This window comes from Lynx canadensis, chromosome A3 (genome assembly GCF_007474595.2).
Source record: "Lynx canadensis isolate LIC74 chromosome A3, mLynCan4.pri.v2, whole genome shotgun sequence".
NCBI lineage: Eukaryota > Metazoa > Chordata > Mammalia > Carnivora > Felidae > Lynx > Lynx canadensis.
In genome coordinates, this window is record NC_044305.1 from 41,020,174 (window position 1) to 41,037,752 (window position 17,579).

At 39.0% G+C, this 17,579-nt stretch overlaps 1 protein-coding gene across 1 annotated transcript in view; it reads left to right on the top strand.

Moving 5' to 3' along the window:
- LOC115510362 (ADP-ribose glycohydrolase MACROD2) overlaps positions 1 to 17,579 on the top strand; it is a 124,173-nt gene that overhangs the window by 11,925 nt on the left and 94,669 nt on the right. The window contains 2 exon segments of the mRNA XM_032592769.1: positions 4,830 to 4,892; positions 9,202 to 9,270. Coding sequence (XP_032448660.1) covers positions 4,830 to 4,892; positions 9,202 to 9,270 — 132 coding nt within the window.

Sequence of the window (17,579 nt, forward strand, 5' to 3'; positions counted from 1 at the left end):
AATTCTCAATGTTCTGGGTGTTCCATGTTAATCTACATGACATTATCGTTTAGTTCTTTAGCTGTTATTATTATTTAGTATCATTTTTTCACATTAAAAAAATTTTTTTAACATTTTATTTTTTTGAGAGAGAGAGAGAGCCAAGAAGGGGCAGAGAGAGAGGGAGACACAGAATCTGAAGCAGGCTCCAGGCTCTGATCTGTCAACACAGAGCCTGACATGGGGCTCGAACTCATGAACTGTGAGATCATGACCTGAACCGAAGTCAGGCGCTTAACTGACGGAGCCACTAAAGTACCCTGCATTTTTTCACATTTTTGCTGACCCATAATTTATCTTACCCAAACAATAAATATTAGTTATGTTTCCAAGAAGGGAATGTGGGCTCTGACATGAGCTGACCAGGTCAAAACCCTGTTCCCACCACTTCCTAGCTGTAGGATCTTAGGCAAATTATTTAACATCTCTGTGCCTCAGTTTTTTTAACCCTAAAATGCGGATAATAATAATACCAAACTCACTGGGTTGCTATGAGAATTAAATCTGATGGCCTATGCAAACACTGAGTAGAACATAGCCAATATTCAATAATTATTAGCTGGTATTAACTAGTATTATCCCACTACCCACATAGCTCTATTAAATAAAACTTAACTATAACTGATGGCAGTACATCTTTTTGAGATCATTCCTTCCTTATATACGCTAAAGTTATTTTTCACATGTGTATGTTCTAGAGAGTTTTGAAATGTGTGAGATGAGAATGTAGCTTGGTGACAAAATACAGAATTAAAGACTGAATTCTTTATAAATAAAAGAGTGCTAACTTGAAAAAAGAAAAGAAAAAAAAAAGTTGAGCCATTCTGACCTGAGAAAAATGAATATACCATTTGTATTAACTAGCTACCGTCACAATGATACTGTGTAACAAATAACCCCCCAATGCAGTGCCTTAGGACCAAACTATTTATTCTTATGCTCACAGGTTTGAGAGTTTCTGTCATTCACCTGATGTGGGCTGGATCCAGCTGGGCAGTTCCATTTCAAGCTGTGCCTTGCCTGGGCTTGGGTCCAGATCAGGGACCAGTAGCTATAGGGACCATCTTCTTGTCATGGCAAATGTCAAGAGCACAGGCACAAAGTCCAGTTATGCAGTACAGTTAGGTCTTTTGCTTATCTTGTGTCCACGGATATTTCATTAGCCACATCATGTAACTTGGTCAAATCCAACATCAGTGTGTTTGGAAAGTATGCTCTCCCCACATTGGGAGAATACTGAACTGTATCATCTATTACAAGGGACTGCAAAATGGAGACAAATAATCTAATCTGCAAACCACTGTTTTTTGACTGCATGTGCTCTGTCTGTGTCTGGAAATCTTGGCACCTTTATAAGAAAGAGTAATAATACAGGAATAGGCAGTGCACATCAGGTTGTTTCCCCAGGAGCGGGGACGGATTTTCTCTGATTTACTTCCCCTTTCTCTTCCCATTCCCATGCACAGTTTGCAAACAGAACTACACATAATCAGGATAATGATCTGTGGCCATGACATTGAGATTTTGCCCTTGTAAATCTCTCTCATCGAGCATGGATTACATTCTTGTCATCATCCAGCCAATGATGCATTCCTTCTGCTTATGTGAATTCAGTTTGCAGCAGGGACCCCTTATTTTTATTTCTATAAAAGTCCTGAAATATGCTTGAATATAGTACATGCTCAATAAATATAGGTTGAAAGAGTAAAGGGCAGGATACTAATACTGGAGACGTAGAAATTATGCAACAGCTAGAATTCTGAGAGGTTACTGTGCCTTTTGGCATGAGAAAATCAAGTGTTATGTGACTCCCACCATGAATGCTATAGTGATTTATTATCTGAAATAAATATGCGGTCTTAAAGGCAAACTAACTAAGAGAATTTAGCTTCTGCATGACATTTTTTAAGCTAACAAAATAGCCTGTCACTTCCTTATATTTCTTCACATTTATTGTAAGCCTTTCAAATCCCTTCTAAAAACCACAAGTTTATATTCACCACTCTACTTAACTTTTTATTGTTTATGGGCTTCCTGTGAAGATTGCTAGACAGACAAGGCTGATAAAAGGAAAGCTTGTCCTTATCAAATACTTACGGGTAACAGTGTAATGGGATTTTTTTTTCCCCTACCAGTGAAAGACCACAGTTTCACTAAGAACTCACTCATTTGGGGCATTTTAAATGGATGGAAAGCTATAAGCCAGCCAAAATATCCTTCTGAAAGAGTGAAATGAATGTTAATCTAATTGCCAGAGAATGCTTGCTTTGAAAGCAAGACTTCTACACTGGTTCCCCCTGCTGGATTTGAGGATGCACTGTCTGGAGATTGATGAAAGCAATGTACCTAAACCTTGTCTTTTGAGGGCATGTTACTTAGATGGCAAATCCAGCATTCTTCTAGAATACACTTCCTCCGTAATAAACATGGCAAGTATTTCTTGAGTTTGCTTCCCAAGGGCAGAAATATGGCAAGTCAAGGCTCAAAGTAGGAAACAAAAGCATGGCACTGAGGTGGCTGTGTTAGGAAGTGAGACAGCATACATATGCACATGGGTAAAAACCCAAGTGGCAGTACATTAAGGAAAAGAACCAGAATGGTATTTATTGTTATAGAGCTGGACTTGGGAGTCTGACCATAAATTTCCTTCTCATGCGTTTCGAAAGGCTAGAACAAATTCCTCGCCTTCCTGTGACTTAATTGTTGTTTCTCTTTCCCTTCTTATCTTCCTCCCTCCACAAGAAAGCTTTTTACTCTATAGGAGATGTGGTAACTGGACTAATTTTAAAGGCAGCCTGTCACTGCCAGCTTCAAGCCTATTGTGAAATCTCTGTTAAAAAGACTGTTTGCTAGGGGAGACAGAAAAGCTGGCAGATTTCTCGTGCTTGACTCTAACTCCCATTTGGTGGAATGAACAGGGAACATACTGACCTATGTTTTTGACACATGCTGTGGCACCAGCATGGCCTTGTTAAGGGGGCAAGAGAAGCAATGATGGCTATTTCCTTCCTAGAGCAAAAGCCAATGTCATCGCCTACTTGGAGAACTACAAAAGAGCAGATGTCAGACCATTATGTGGTACTGTAAATAGGCCATTTAGAACATAGGGTTTTGGTAGCTACAGAGCTGCCCCAGGTTCTCACGTTAGAAGTTATACCATATCCCCCAGGGTGAATAGCTGATGTTGGGCAGAGGGAATTGTATACATACTTATGTATTCATTAGTAGCATTCCTTCCCCACTTCAGAATTAACTCTTCTTTATGGATGCATGCATGTATGTATGTATGTATTTTTGCCATTCTATTGTAAACTTTTTCTGTCATTCAAGTCAATCCCAGATGTTTTCCCATCTGCAGATCTCTTCCCTAGGTTTTTTTACAGACCTGCTCTGGGAAATGTTTCCCCATTGCTTCTAAGGCTCTTGTTTCAGCTCCCCTATTGGAGTCCTCCTCTGGGGAGGATTCCCCATCTTCCTGCCTCTGGATTAAGAGCAGGTAGTAGCAACAGATGGTAGGTCAAAGCACTCAAGTAAAACAAGATTAAATGATCTGAACCTGGTTATAGGTCAGGAATTTTAAAAGGACTCAGCTGGGTGACTCTTCGGCTCCTTGTGACATTGGCTGAGGTCATCTGGCTGCATGCACGGGCAACTGGGCTGGGTTGGAAGGTGCAGAAGGATCCACCCACGTGTCTGGCCCCTTGGAGTTTCTCCACATGGCTCTTCTCTCTCTCCATGTGCCTCTCTCCATTTGGTAGGCTAGCCTGAGCATCTCTACAACATGGTGGCTGGCTTCCCAGAGGAAGAAAGCAAAAGCTGCTGGTCCTCTGAGGCCTCAGCTTAGGGGCCCCAGAACATCACTTCCACATTTCATTGATCTAAACAAGTCACAGAACAAGAGCGGATTCAAGGAGAGGAGAGACAGAGTCTACTTCCTGAAAGACAAAGGATCTGTGGCCATCTTTAACACACAGTTATATATGCTAGTAACTTCTGCTTCTCTGTTTTCTGTAGTCTAATTCCATGTTTAATATTGTGTTCCTGTGTCTTTATATAAATCTTTCCTTTCTAAAAATTTCCAAATAAGAAGAGATTTGGAAACCCTCCCAGCAATGAGTTATAAAATCATGCCTTTATTTGCCTTTGAAAATTTTAATTTTTTCTACACGTAAATCCACAGATACATATTATACGTTTTAAGCCAAAAGAAAATTTTAACTAGTTTCTAGTATTCAGCCACAATGCACCTGCCCAGTTACTTATTTTTCAAGGAGTTATGTACTATGGTGTAAACTTGACCAACATAATCTGTTCAAGACAAAATATTTCATAGCATAGATATGTTAGACTGCCATGTGTAAGGTAAAAATAGATGTTTTTTGCATCATGTATCAAACAGGAAAATAAAAGTCATAAAACTTAATCAACTGAACTTCCCTACACAGTGCATATTGCTTGAGTCAAGGGAGAAAAACAGATTCGAATTAAGATCTTGTATTGCATTTTGGGAAATGCTGCGCAAGGAGAGAAATGTTGTAGGAGTGCTGAGTAAATTTTGTTTACTGTAGTTTAACATTTCATCAAGCAAATCAGGTGAGAAGGGACCAGTATAAATGCACCTATTTATGTAGGTAATTTTTCTGTTTCATGCCTCTGATTCATCTCTCTGCCTTGCTTGGGGAGTCATGCTACATTGGTTACAATTAATTTCAGTGCCGCATATTAGCCATAAAGAGGTATTTCATCAATTGACTTGATGTATTTTTTTCCCTCCTTGGTTTTCTTGAAAGATGAGAACAGTCCAGAGGAAAAACAAAGCACAGAAGAAACGGAAGGGCAGAGCCAAGAAACAGGTGGGCTCAGATTTCTTTTGAGGAGTCTTCTAGGCCTCATCCACAGAGGTGAACGATAACATTACTCTTTACTCAAATGTTATTTTCTAGAAATGCCTATAGCTCTTCACCAGATTGATTTCAGTGTTCATTTAGGTCTCTGTCAGGAAGCCACCAATTCCACTACCTATGAGTGACAGTGCTTCCAGTCAGAAGGGTGCATTCTCATTCCTCATTCACAGATTCCATTTTTCTTCTGCATAACAACACTTTGCTCAGAAACGCTCTAAGAGGTTGCAAGTGCCAACTCAGAGCTTGGCTGCTTTCAGACAGGTCAAAATTAGCAGGTTTAGTTTGGAGAAAAAAATGAAATGAAAAACGTTTAAAGGAAATAAATAGGCTTTCCGTCCATGACGGGTAGAATGTTCTTTACTGTTTTGCATCACACTTTGAAGAGCCATGTTTCTGGTTGTTTCTTTACATGTTGTAGGAGATGGTGTCATGAAACCCGATTACCCCACACCCAGAATTAAAGTGAGACCTGAAGCCTTCCTGACATTTCCTCTGTTCCCTGAGAACAGATGTCAGGTGGTGTTTATAGATTCTCCACTGCAGATTATGAATTGAACATCTTTAAGTGAAGTGGCACTTAAGAGTCAAAAAAGATTGTCACCACCTTTAACTTCTCATCTCTTCTTACCCATTTTTGCACTCAGGCACATTTTCCTTGAAAAGACTGATAGGCACAGTTATGCCATTATCAACACCACCACCAAAAGAAAAATCTCCTTGTTCCCTTTAGTCTCCAAGTCCTAATGAGTCCCCACAGAGGGGCATTTTGGAAACAGTGGGCTCCATCTAATGGGTGCGCGGCACACCCTAGGCCATATGCTGAACTCTTAGAAATCAACCAGGTAGTGTGATAAGTTTTTCACTGAAAACTTCCTACATTAACCTTGGAACTTTTGCTAGAGAACTGGAATCTTTTATTATTAACCTGGAAGATGGAATTGAAGAAGGCCAATCAGAGAAAGCACTGAAGCAGAGCAGCAAGGACCTTGTGTGGCCGCCACTGGGTCAGCAGGCTCCCTTTGCCGAGACGTAGTCCTTGCAATGAAATGAATTTCTGATACAGCAAACTGTTGTCATCCACCACCCCCCCACCCGGCTCCCGACCCATACATCATTATGCTCCGTGGAAGATGAGTCTTATGTGAGAAGCTGTCACTGTTTTCACTGTTTGCGACTGACAAGTGTTAGTCAACTAAATGCTGACAGCTGAGGCCATTCTCTGAATGGTGAGGCTTCATAGGTTTTATTCACTCACCGTTCTGTCCCAAGATATCTTTTTCGACATAGATTTTTCCCACCCCTGTTCATATACATACACACACACACACACACACACACACATATGTGTGCAGACACACACATTTGCCTGTGTTTTATTTATTCATTCTTTTTAGCTAGTAAGCTGAGAACAGATGATTTCTTTTTGAAACTGGGATTGCCTGTCAGCAGACAGTGGTAGGGTGTGAGTCCTCTTCCCACCTCTTGGATCGATAGCATTATCATCACAATATGCTTACCAGTCAATATAAAGAATACTCCAAATGTACCTCTTGCTCTTCCAAGTGAGCCCACTGCTGGCACAGGTCTAATGGCATGATTCACCTATGATCTTGGCTGTTGTCAATACACAAGGTTATTGTTTGCTCTGGCTCATTTCATAGCCTTCCTAATCTAAGTACAGAAAAATCAAAGATGAGGTCCTGGCCATTAAAGCCCTTTTGACCTACTATTGTTCTTCCAAAATATAAATACCTCCTTTATGTTCAATATGATTTCCAGATTCAGTTTTGACTATGTAATTCTGCAGGCCTCCTTCACATCATGAGAAACACGCAATCGCAAACCAGCACGGTTTTGACTCTTGTCGTGATTAAATCCAAGGGTTTGCTGTGACCCAGGTACTGTTCTGGGCACTAGGATACAGCAGCAAACCATAAAGACAATACCCCTGCCTCCTTGAAGCTTCTATTCTGATGGGGGTGGGGGGGGGAAGAAATTTAAAAATAAACAATAAACAAACAAAAAATGTAAGATAATAAAAAATGCCTTGTGGAGAAATGGGGTAGGTAGATGAAATACTGAGAAGGCAACTTTCCATTGTCTGGATTTGGGAAGGATTCCCCGAGGAAGGGATAATTAAATGAAATCTCAATGAGGAGATGGTGGGAAAGCATTCTAGATGGAGGGACCAGGTAATGCAAATGCCTCAAGGTCAATTTTAGCATGTTGGAGAAAGAAGCTCAGAGTGGTTGGAACACTGTGCATTAGGGAGAACATGGTGTGCGATTTGGTTTAAAAAAATCATAGGACCAGATAATGTCTCACTGTATAAAATTTGATTTTATTAGCACTACAAAGAGAAGCCAGCAGAAGTTTTAAGGTTTTAACAAGCTCACTTTGCCTGTGAGTAAAAGTGGGTCACAAGAACCGAGTGAGACCGGTTAGAAAGCTATAGCAGGAAGAAATGATGGCAGTTTCTGGAAACGGAGACAAATGGACTGAAGTGTTATGTTCCAGACATAGCAATAACAGGATGTGTTGATGGATTTGGATATGGGGTATGGGGAAAAGAGGAATCCAGGATAAGTCCTAGATTTTTAGCATCAGTAACTTTGTGGATGACGGTGCCATTTATTGACACATGGAAGACTGGCCACCAGGCACAGTTTTTGTTGAGAAAGTTAATAGTTCAGTTTTGTCCATCGTATATTTGGGAGGACTCTTAGCCATATGGATGGGATGTCAAGAAGCTAGTCAGATATATGAATCTGGAGAGATGCAGACCGAGATACAGGTTTGAGATTCACTGGCATAGAAATGAGATTTAAAACCATGGTTCTGGGTGAAATTCATTAGAAAGAACATGTAAATAAAGAAAACAGTGGAGCTTGAGACACCATGACATCTGGATAGGTGGCAACAGGGTAGAAGAAGACAGTGTTTCAGAAAGAACAGAGTTAAAACTTGGTGAAATACTACTGAGAAATCAAACACAATGAAAAAAAAATAAAGAAATGACCATTGGTTTTAGCAAAAGGAAGTCATTGGCGCTTTTGATAAGAGAATTCTTGGAGGGGTGTTGAAGCCAATGGAGTGAGTTATGGAGACACTGTAAAGTGAGGAAGTGTAGAACAATAACATAGACAGCTCTTTTAGGGAGTTTTACTGTGACAGGAAGTAGACACATGGGAAGATGTAACACCAAGGGAAGATTAATAGTCTTGTTTCTTGTTTTTTTTTTTTTATTTTTATCAGACATTATCACCAAACAAAAGAAAGTAACGTATCACCTCCAATTATTCCCCTACTAAAAATTTTATTCTCTCTTCCAATAGAGACATGACCTAAAAGTAACAGTCAAATACATTAAGGACATAAGATATGCTAGAAAATATGTGATTTGTCTTTAAGCGTTGTCATACATGTGTGAGTTATCTTTAGTTCTAAAACTAAAGAGTTTAAAAAACTCTAAAACACAGTTTAAAAAAACTCTGTTACTACATGAAAAATTCCTTGGTGCTTTCCAACAAATGATCCCCTTCTCCTGGGCCTGTGTGCTGACAGCCATCAGACATGCTCCCTGCCATTTGACCTCCTGGCTTAACAGAGCAGAAGTGCTGTGCTAAGAAAAACCAAACTTTAAAACAACTTACATAAAAGCATTTTGTGGAAACTTGTAAGGGTATACTTTCACAATCTTTTACTAAAAAAAAAAAAAAAAAATGTGGGGCACCTGGGTGGCTCAGTTGGTTAAGCATCTGACTTTGGCACAGGTCAGGATCTTGTGGTTCGTGAGTTCAAGCCCTGGATCGGGCTCTATGCTGACACCTTGGAGCCTGGAGCCTGCTTTGAATTCTGGGTCTCCCTCTCTCTCTGCCCCTCCCCTGCTCATGCTCTGTCACAATCTCTCTCTCAAAAATAAACATGAAAAAAATTTTTTTTAATATATACCATTCTTCTAGAGGTGGGGAAAAAGCAAAATGCCAAAGTATAATAGTACCAACAGATAGTATTCTTTACCAAAAAGTAGTTTGTAGTCATCGGACTCTGTTTTAACTGAAGATTCCTGTTCCATTAGTTATAAAACAGGGTCCTAGACGCTAGCCCCTTCAAAGACCATTCCATGTATTAGAGCAGGAAACAGGTTCCTACTTGCTTGGTGGAATGAGGAGGGAGGTGCCATAGGCAGGGAAGCACCATCTTGACAGTTGGAGTTAAACATGGACTCTGAGGCAACGTTTCTCTTTCTGCCATGTAGATGGTGTCGATGTGGCAACTGTGCCCAGCCCCGCTTCAGAAGAGGCCACTGAAGTCTGTAAAGATGAAGGTATGAGGCCACTTACCTAAAGATCACAAACTCCCAGAAAACCATCTGGATTTTGTTTATATGGGGAAATGAAGCAGTGAGCAAATCTATCCAATTCTCTTTCAGCACCTCTATTTCCAACACAATCAAATATCACACCCACTCTGTTTTATTCCACACCCACCCTTTTCAGAATTTATACATACATTTACATTTGTTCTTCTGAAAAGTAACTGCTTATTAAATCAGAAAATGGTCAAAGAAATTATGTTTAAAGATGTTTATTTGAAATTCCAGAGTTAGGCAGTTCTGCTGTTTACAGCTACTCATCAGGAATAAGTTCAAAGGAGTGGCTTTTGGGAACCACCTACCAGAGAGCTCCATTATCCAGACATGATAAGGAAGAAAAAATGTTGAAAGGAATCTATAGAAATAAATCTTTCTATTTATTTGCCATCTATTTGGTGACAAGAGCATCATTCCTCATTCTATGAATAGTTACAATGAGAAAAGTCACAGAACAAGGTGTCTCCAGAAGAAGAAAAAGGTAAAAGAAAATTTTACATAGGCTCTAGGAAAAAAATTTGAGGGAGAAATAGTGGGTACATCCATGTGCAGATGATAGAGTTAAAACAAAATATCTGAAGGAAAATACAATAGCCCTTTCTTTTCTTTCACTCTGGTTAACTGTCCCCATACAAAAAGGTAATACTACTTTATATCTGTCCTAGATAGATACTAAACACCCTTCTGTGAATAGTAAGACTAGATTGTTGTGGTTATAGAAATGGAATGGACAATCAACTGACTAATGGATACAGAAGATGTGGTTTATATATACAATGGAATACTACTTGGCAATGAGAAAGAATGAAATCTGTCCATTTGCAGCACGGTGGACGGAACTGGAGGGTATTATGCTAAGTGAAATAAGTCAGTCAGAGAAAGACAGACATCATATGATTTCACTCATATGTGGATCTTGAGAAATTTAACAGAAGACCGTGGGGGAGGGAAAGGGGAAAAAATGTTACAAACAGAGGGAGGGAGGCAAACCATAAGAGACTCTTAAACACAGAGAACAAACTGAGGGTTGATGAGAGGTGGGGGAAAGGGGAAAGTGGGTGATGGGCATTGAGGAGGGCACTTGTTGGGATAAGCACTGGGTGTTGTATGGAAGCCAATTTGACAATAAATTATGTTAAAAATAAATAAATAATTTTTTAAAGTGAAAAAAAATGGAATGAACACCTGGTACACTGTGTGATCTACTTAGAACTTCTAGATAAATATGCTGAATGCATTTTTTCAGTTTGGAGTGATATGAAGACGGATATATATACTTGACATTGATAGTTGAATCACAATTTAGAAATCAAAGTTGTTTTACAATCTTAATACTTAGTTGTTTGTATCATTCATTTCATTTCATGTTGTCTGGTAAATGGGTTTTTCTAAATGAGCTGTCCAGTGTAATAAGAGTAGTTGCTCACACTGTGAACTCTAGGGTTAGATGGTTGAAGCTTAAATCCTGTCTCTGCGTCTCAAAATTGATGTAACCTTTGACAAGTAACTCAAGGAATTAACAAGTAACGGCAAGTAATTAACCTCTTTGTGCTTCAGTCTTCTCTCCAGAAGGAAGACAATAATAGCATCTACCTCACAGAATACCAATTCATGTCAATTGCTCAAACTTTTCACCTGGCATATGTGTAGGTTGGGCTCCCCAGAAGACAGACTTTAAAATGGAGATTAGGGAATAGACATTTATTAGGGAGAGCTCTTGGAATCCATACCTATGAAAGGCAAAGGAAGGAAGCAGAACTGGGTAGAGAGGGAAGTTGAGCTGACAGGCATTATCAACAGAAGCCACAGCTATTCTGAAGATAGCATGACCCTTTTGAGGCGTCTCATCTAGGGTCAGTAAAAGCTTCCTTTGATAAGTCACCTGACCCTGGCTGCCTTGGGGAAGGGGTGTGGCCTTGAGTGAGGCAGAGGTCTTCTAATGAGGTAATTCTGGAAGCCTGGGATGAACTGGGAGAGTAAGTTCTTCATTCCTGTAGAGAGATCTGGATTGCCCAACAAGCATAGACCACACTGTTATTTTCGGTGGTCCATTTTTGGATCATTACCACTCTTTAAATGAATCCCTTGGCACTTCCTTCATACATACTCAGATACGTGTTCTTACATCCTTGGTTTTGAAGCCATTTGCTATATCTAAAAATGTAATAATGTATATATACACATAGGTTCTGTTGAGAAACCCCAGGGCACCTTAGAGAGAGAAATAAACCTGACTAAGTAAGAGTGGAAAGACAGAAAATGGCGTTCATCTTAGGCAAATAATTTTGGACATTCCGGTCGTTTAGCCTGTGATAAAAAAAAAAAAAATTAATGTCATGAAGTTTAATGGCAGAGTTTAGGAAACAAGAGGTAATCTAAGTACTTCAAGCTGAGATTTTTCCTGTTCAGCTGTTTGGTTTAGAGACATTACACCTTTGTAGAAACAGTTTGTGATGTTTCTTGATGCTTTTAGGATCTCACACCATTAATTGCACACGCGAGGATCAATTTCTCAGAATACTTTTAGGATTTTTTTTTACATTAAACTTTTAAAGGTGTGATTCCAACAAATTCTGTCACATATCACAAATGCAGTTCCCTAGTAAGATTAATGTGAAGTTCTAAGGATTTTATTGAAATAAATTGTTAATATCCATTAACCTTTTGATCTTAGGGAAGGAAAAGTGTTTTGAAATCCACATTAGCATGTAATCCAGTTTCAATTAAAAGTAGAACATATATGATTTTTTCTTTTTCCTTCTGTAATAGCATATACACATGACCACTGTTTTTTGATTATCAGTTGGTACAAAGCTTAGACCAAGTGTCTAATGTGTATGGAACTGCCATCTTGACTGATATATACATTGCTTAGAATGAAAAAGAAATGAATTTGCCATTGAAATTCTCCAATACTGAGGTCAGGTTGAGATTAAAATGCAGTCACAGGTGTTGAGGATTCATTTCAAACATTCACCATTATTAGCTTTCATGCAGAAATAGATCTCCTTCTTGGTGACACCTGGGCTATTTATGAGCTCTGCAGTTCCAAGATCGCTTATAAAAATGCTTATTTCACTCTCTAGTTTAAGTGGAAGAACATTTTTGCTGACCAAAGGTCCTGAAGGAGCCCTTGCTCTCTTGATTTTGCTTCCAGATTCTGATCTTAACCCAGCATTTTCTTGGGTTTTGTAATCACTGATATTATGGGCTTGCCTTCTCTCTCTCGCTCGCTCTCTCTCTCTCTCTCTCTCTCCTGGCACCTACCCCCCAATATAATCCCCAAGGATTTTGAGACGCACCAGTTATTTCCAACTTTGCTTGTTGACTGGTTGGATTTACATTTATAACTTTGGTTTCCCCTGGAAACTAGTGTCTTCTGAAGTGCAAGGACCATGGGGCACCTGGGTGGCTCATCTGTTGAGCTTCTGACTTCAGCTCAGGTCATGACCTCGTAGTTTGTGAGTTCAAGCCCTGGGTCGGGCTCTGTGCCAACAGCTTGGAGCCTGCTTGGGATTCTCTCTCTCCCTGTCTCTTTGCCCCTCCTCTGCTTTCTCTCTCTCTCTCTCTCAAAAATAAATAAACATTAAAAAAAATTTTATAAAGTGCAAGGACTGAAAACAAGCAAACAAAAGATGAGCTGTCTAATGTCACTTCGTTCAGGAGATTTGGTTTTTAAAACATTAAAACAGGTATGTAACAGTTGAAGAACTTTAAGAGGAAGTGTCTTCTGGGGTATTTTCTATGCCAGCGATTTTGCTCAAATGTTCTAGACATATTTCCCACTGGGTACTGAGAATGGATGCTTACTGCCCATTTACCCCACATAACTGCTAACAATGCAAGCTGCTAACAGAAGGAGGTACAACCGATTGGCTGGTGGATTAAGAGCTAGATTGTGCACTACAGGCTGAAGGCACCTGTTCCCAACAACTCATTACAGACCTGGTGGGCAGGAGTTGAGTTGGGAGGATGAGATGTAAGGAGGAGGAATGTTGATGAATAATTCATCCACAGGGTGGGTGCATGCCAAGGATGTGGCAGCCAGGACCGAATTGAAATGAACTCCAAGGTAAAGCTGGCCTGAGAAAATATCTATAGGTTCATAGGATTTCTGAAGGTATTTATAAAATAGGCACACACTTATCTACTGAGGTATTCCTTCATCTACTGGTAAAAATATTTAATGGTGGTTCGTACTTTAAATCCTTAAAAACAAACCTAAGAGTACAAATGTTAGCTAAAAAATAAAGAGGCATTCAGATGACGGGAGTATAAACACAGTATAAACTCATGCCAGGAATATCAAGTGCTCTGGTTGAAACTGCTGCACAGTTTTATTATTATTATTATCTCTATTATTTAAGATCTAGTCAACCTCCTTATTCAAAGAGAACTCTCTGTTCCAGTTGTCTCAACACCAGTAATAGCTCATCCTTACTCACAGCCAAGGCCAAGGCACTTCCCTGGAGGAAAAAAAGTGCTGTTTCAACACATCCCGATTCTCCTGTCTTATTATTTAATCAGTACCTAATTTGAATTTGAAGGTCAACTAGACCAAATCATATGCTCATTAATATTAAAGGAAAATCAATTAATACTCAGGTGCATGCACACCCGAGCTTGTATTCCTTTGGAGCTCTGTGTAGGTCACATCATTGCTGTTGTGTTTATGAAGTGCAGTGTCACCTGGCAAAGGATTTCTTAACCCTTAATCTAGCTTCTGACCTCCAAGAGGTCGCAGTTTCTGTAGAATGAGAGGAAAGCTACTGCAGGAGTCAGCCCTGCAAAGGAGAACAAAAGAGAAAGGATGCAGTTATATATGAGGAAGTGGATCCGGGTGTGTGCCAGAGATGAGCATACGTTCCCCCAACAATGGGTCCCCGTAAACCCAGCCAACGCCAAAAGGTGTTGGCTCCAGATGGTTCTGACAATGTTTCTCTTCCTTGTCTAAATCATTACAGAGAAACAAAGCATTGTACCACCCGTGAAATTCTTTTCAGGCTTCCGCAGTCTAATTTTTTTCAGTCTTTTTCCTGTCCTTGATGTCTACCTTCCCCCCAAATAAGGGCCCTCACCATTACTCACCAAAGTGGGACAAAGCTGTCCTCTGTCCTGGATCTGCATTGGTAGAGTGTCTGGATACACTGTAACACCCAAGTTATCACTCTTGGATTTTTAAGAGGTTGAAGTATAGAATCAAAGCCACTGCCCTCTGGCAGCTCAGTGAAGGGGAAAGAACTAAGATGTATGGAGTGTCTCTAGTACTCAATGTTTTACATTTATGTACAATGTATTCTTCATTTCACAAGGGTAACCTAAGACTCATAAGCAAGAGAGAAAAGTGTCTGTGTGTAGGGGGTAGGAGGAGGTGAACTGCTGTATTAGTGTTGACTCCCAACTGATATTTACATGATATTAACATTTATATAAACTCTCCAAAAGATAGTATTTCATTCTATTTTAACATAACAATTATTTATTTTTCTGTTTATAAGAATAATAAATATTTATTGTAAGATATTTTAAAATTCAGGAAAATATAAAAGGGAAAAAAGCCTGTGATCATTCTCCCTTTAAAGATTAAATTGTTTAAAAAAAAGTCCTCGTTCTGATTTTTCAGTTAACAGTGCACCATGAATGTTTTCCCGTGTCTTTAAAGATCCTCAAAGGCATGATTTTTATTGGAGGCATAATATTTCATCATATGGTTGTCTGTTCTAATGTTAGATTATTTTGTTATTTACAGTTTTCTCTCTATTATAAATAATAAGGAAATGCAGTGCATACATTTTAAATAAATCTCTATGATCAGTTCCTCAGGATAAATTCCTGATTTTTTTTTGTTATTTACTAGGGAAAAGGTTAAAACATTTTTATTGCTTTCATTCATTTTCTTATTTTAATAGTAATGTGTGTTTATTATATGAAAAAATACAAGCAAAAGAAGAAATGAAAAATATCATCCATAATCTCAATCCCAGAAATAAACATATATAATAGGCTGGCGTATAAACCTCCAGTGTATTTAGGGGTGTCTGGGTGGCTCAGTAGGTTAAGCAACTGACTTCGGCTCAGGTCGTGATCTCACGGTTTGTGGGTTTGAGCCCCGCATCGGGCTCTGTGCTGACACCTCAGAGCCTAGAGCCTGCTTCAGATTCTGTGTCTCCCTCTTTCTCTGTTCCTCCCCTTCTCATTCTTTGCCTCTCTCTGTCTTTCAAAAATAAATAAACATTAAAAATGAAAAAAATAAATAAATAAACTTCCAGTGTGTTTCTAGACTGCTGCAGATGATACACAGACAGGTAGATGATAGATAGATAGATAGATAGACTTTTTTAGGATATTCTGCAACACATACCATTTTGAAACTGTCTTTTAAATATAACATAGATTGTGAAATTATTTCCATGTCTTCTGACAGTCTAATATCACCTAATTGTACATTCTTATGAATGAATGTTCATAAGTTACTTACCCATTTAAGTAATTTCTGTTTTCAGTTTTAAATTCTATACTGACAGGGAATATCCTTTCACTCTGTACATGTTCATCATTTCTATAAAAAATAAATACATGGAAATGCACAAAAATCTTTGTCTTTTTTACAATGAATAGAGTTTATTCCTTTTTTGATTCTTTAAATAATATATATTCATTGTAAAAACTTCAAAAAATGAAACACAGTGTAAGGAATAGACTTTTTAAAACGTGAGCAATCACAACATCCTGAGACAAATACCATTCAGATTTTGAGGACCGTCCATCCTTTCACATGTCACTTTCTAAATACATGCATCCCCACAAAATTTTACATAACTTGATCCTATAATGTGTGATTTTCATGTGATTTCCCCCATTTTGTTGTTTGCTTACTTCCCACCTTCCAATTATTCAGTGAGTAAAATATACCGATAAAGAGTCTAGCCTCTGATCCTAACTTCTGAGGTCCAGACTCCAACCCTACCATGACCTGTGTGACTTTGGGCAAGTCATTTATTCTCTGCACCTCAGTTGCCTCATAGGGAAATTGAGAATGGTAATAGTAGCTCCCTCACAGGGTATGGAACATTAAAATGAGTCAATCCATTTAGACATGTCAAAGAGTGCCAGATACACAGAAGGAGGCTCAAAGTTTTTAACCCATTGTTAAATATACATGTCTATTTTATGAATATCATATCACATTCTACACAGTTTTCTGAATCTTGTTTTGTTACAGGCAGTGAAACTTTGTGAAAATCCCTCTGAGTCATTTTGTGTAGATCTAATTCATCCATTTTTAAACTCGTGATATCCCATAGCTTGGAAGTACTATAATTTATTCAGCCATTCTTCTATGATGAGCAAGCACTTTCTTCCCACTTTATTACCATACAAACAATGCTACATAAATGTCCTTGCCCATATATCCTTATAAGCAGTGCTTTTATTTGTGTGGGAAAGATTCCAAGAGTGTGAGTTCTGCTTTGAGGAGTACGTGTTTTAAATGGATACTGCCAAACTGCTTTCCCAAAAGGCTGTAACAATTGGTATTTTCATCGGCAATTGTGATTTTTGTTCTTTCTAATATTTGCCAGTTCAATGGGTGTAAAGTAAGATCTCATTACTTTTAAAAGGTCAGTATTATTATCCCAATTTTGCGGGTAACTGAGGCTCAGAAAATTTAAGTAACTGGTCTAGACCAAAAGGGAGAACCAGAATTTGGAAACCAAGTCTGCCTAAACCCAAATCCCATGCTTTTTTCATCTCACCATGCTGTCTCCAACATCTTGTATTTGGAGCAAGAGATATCCCTTGCCAGCGGAGGGTAGAATGCAGGGAGGTCAAGAGTAGTCAAAGGAGAGCATGGGAAAGGTGAGACTCATACTAGGTGAGTAGGGCCATGAAATTGAGGCAGCAGAGGGAACAGCGTGGAGCCAACCTACTTTATACACATTGCAACTTTGACCCTGACCTAGGCCTACAAGGACATGTGTGCATAGAAACCTCCTATATACCCCACCAAATGCAAAGTCCAAATCCTTTTGCATAATATTCATGATCTTTCTGTATAGTCTAGTTCTATGCCTCCACAAAACCCTGCATATACCATGCTCTGTAGCCTAACTCACATATGTGATATTTCCCCAAAACCACCGGTCTACAGCATTCTGCTATTGTTCTTTCATACCTGTTTTATTCAAGATTCAAAGATTCATTTCTAATATCTTACCTTTACATGGATCCTTACTCCAACATCCCCTTCTCCTCACCCCCCTTCT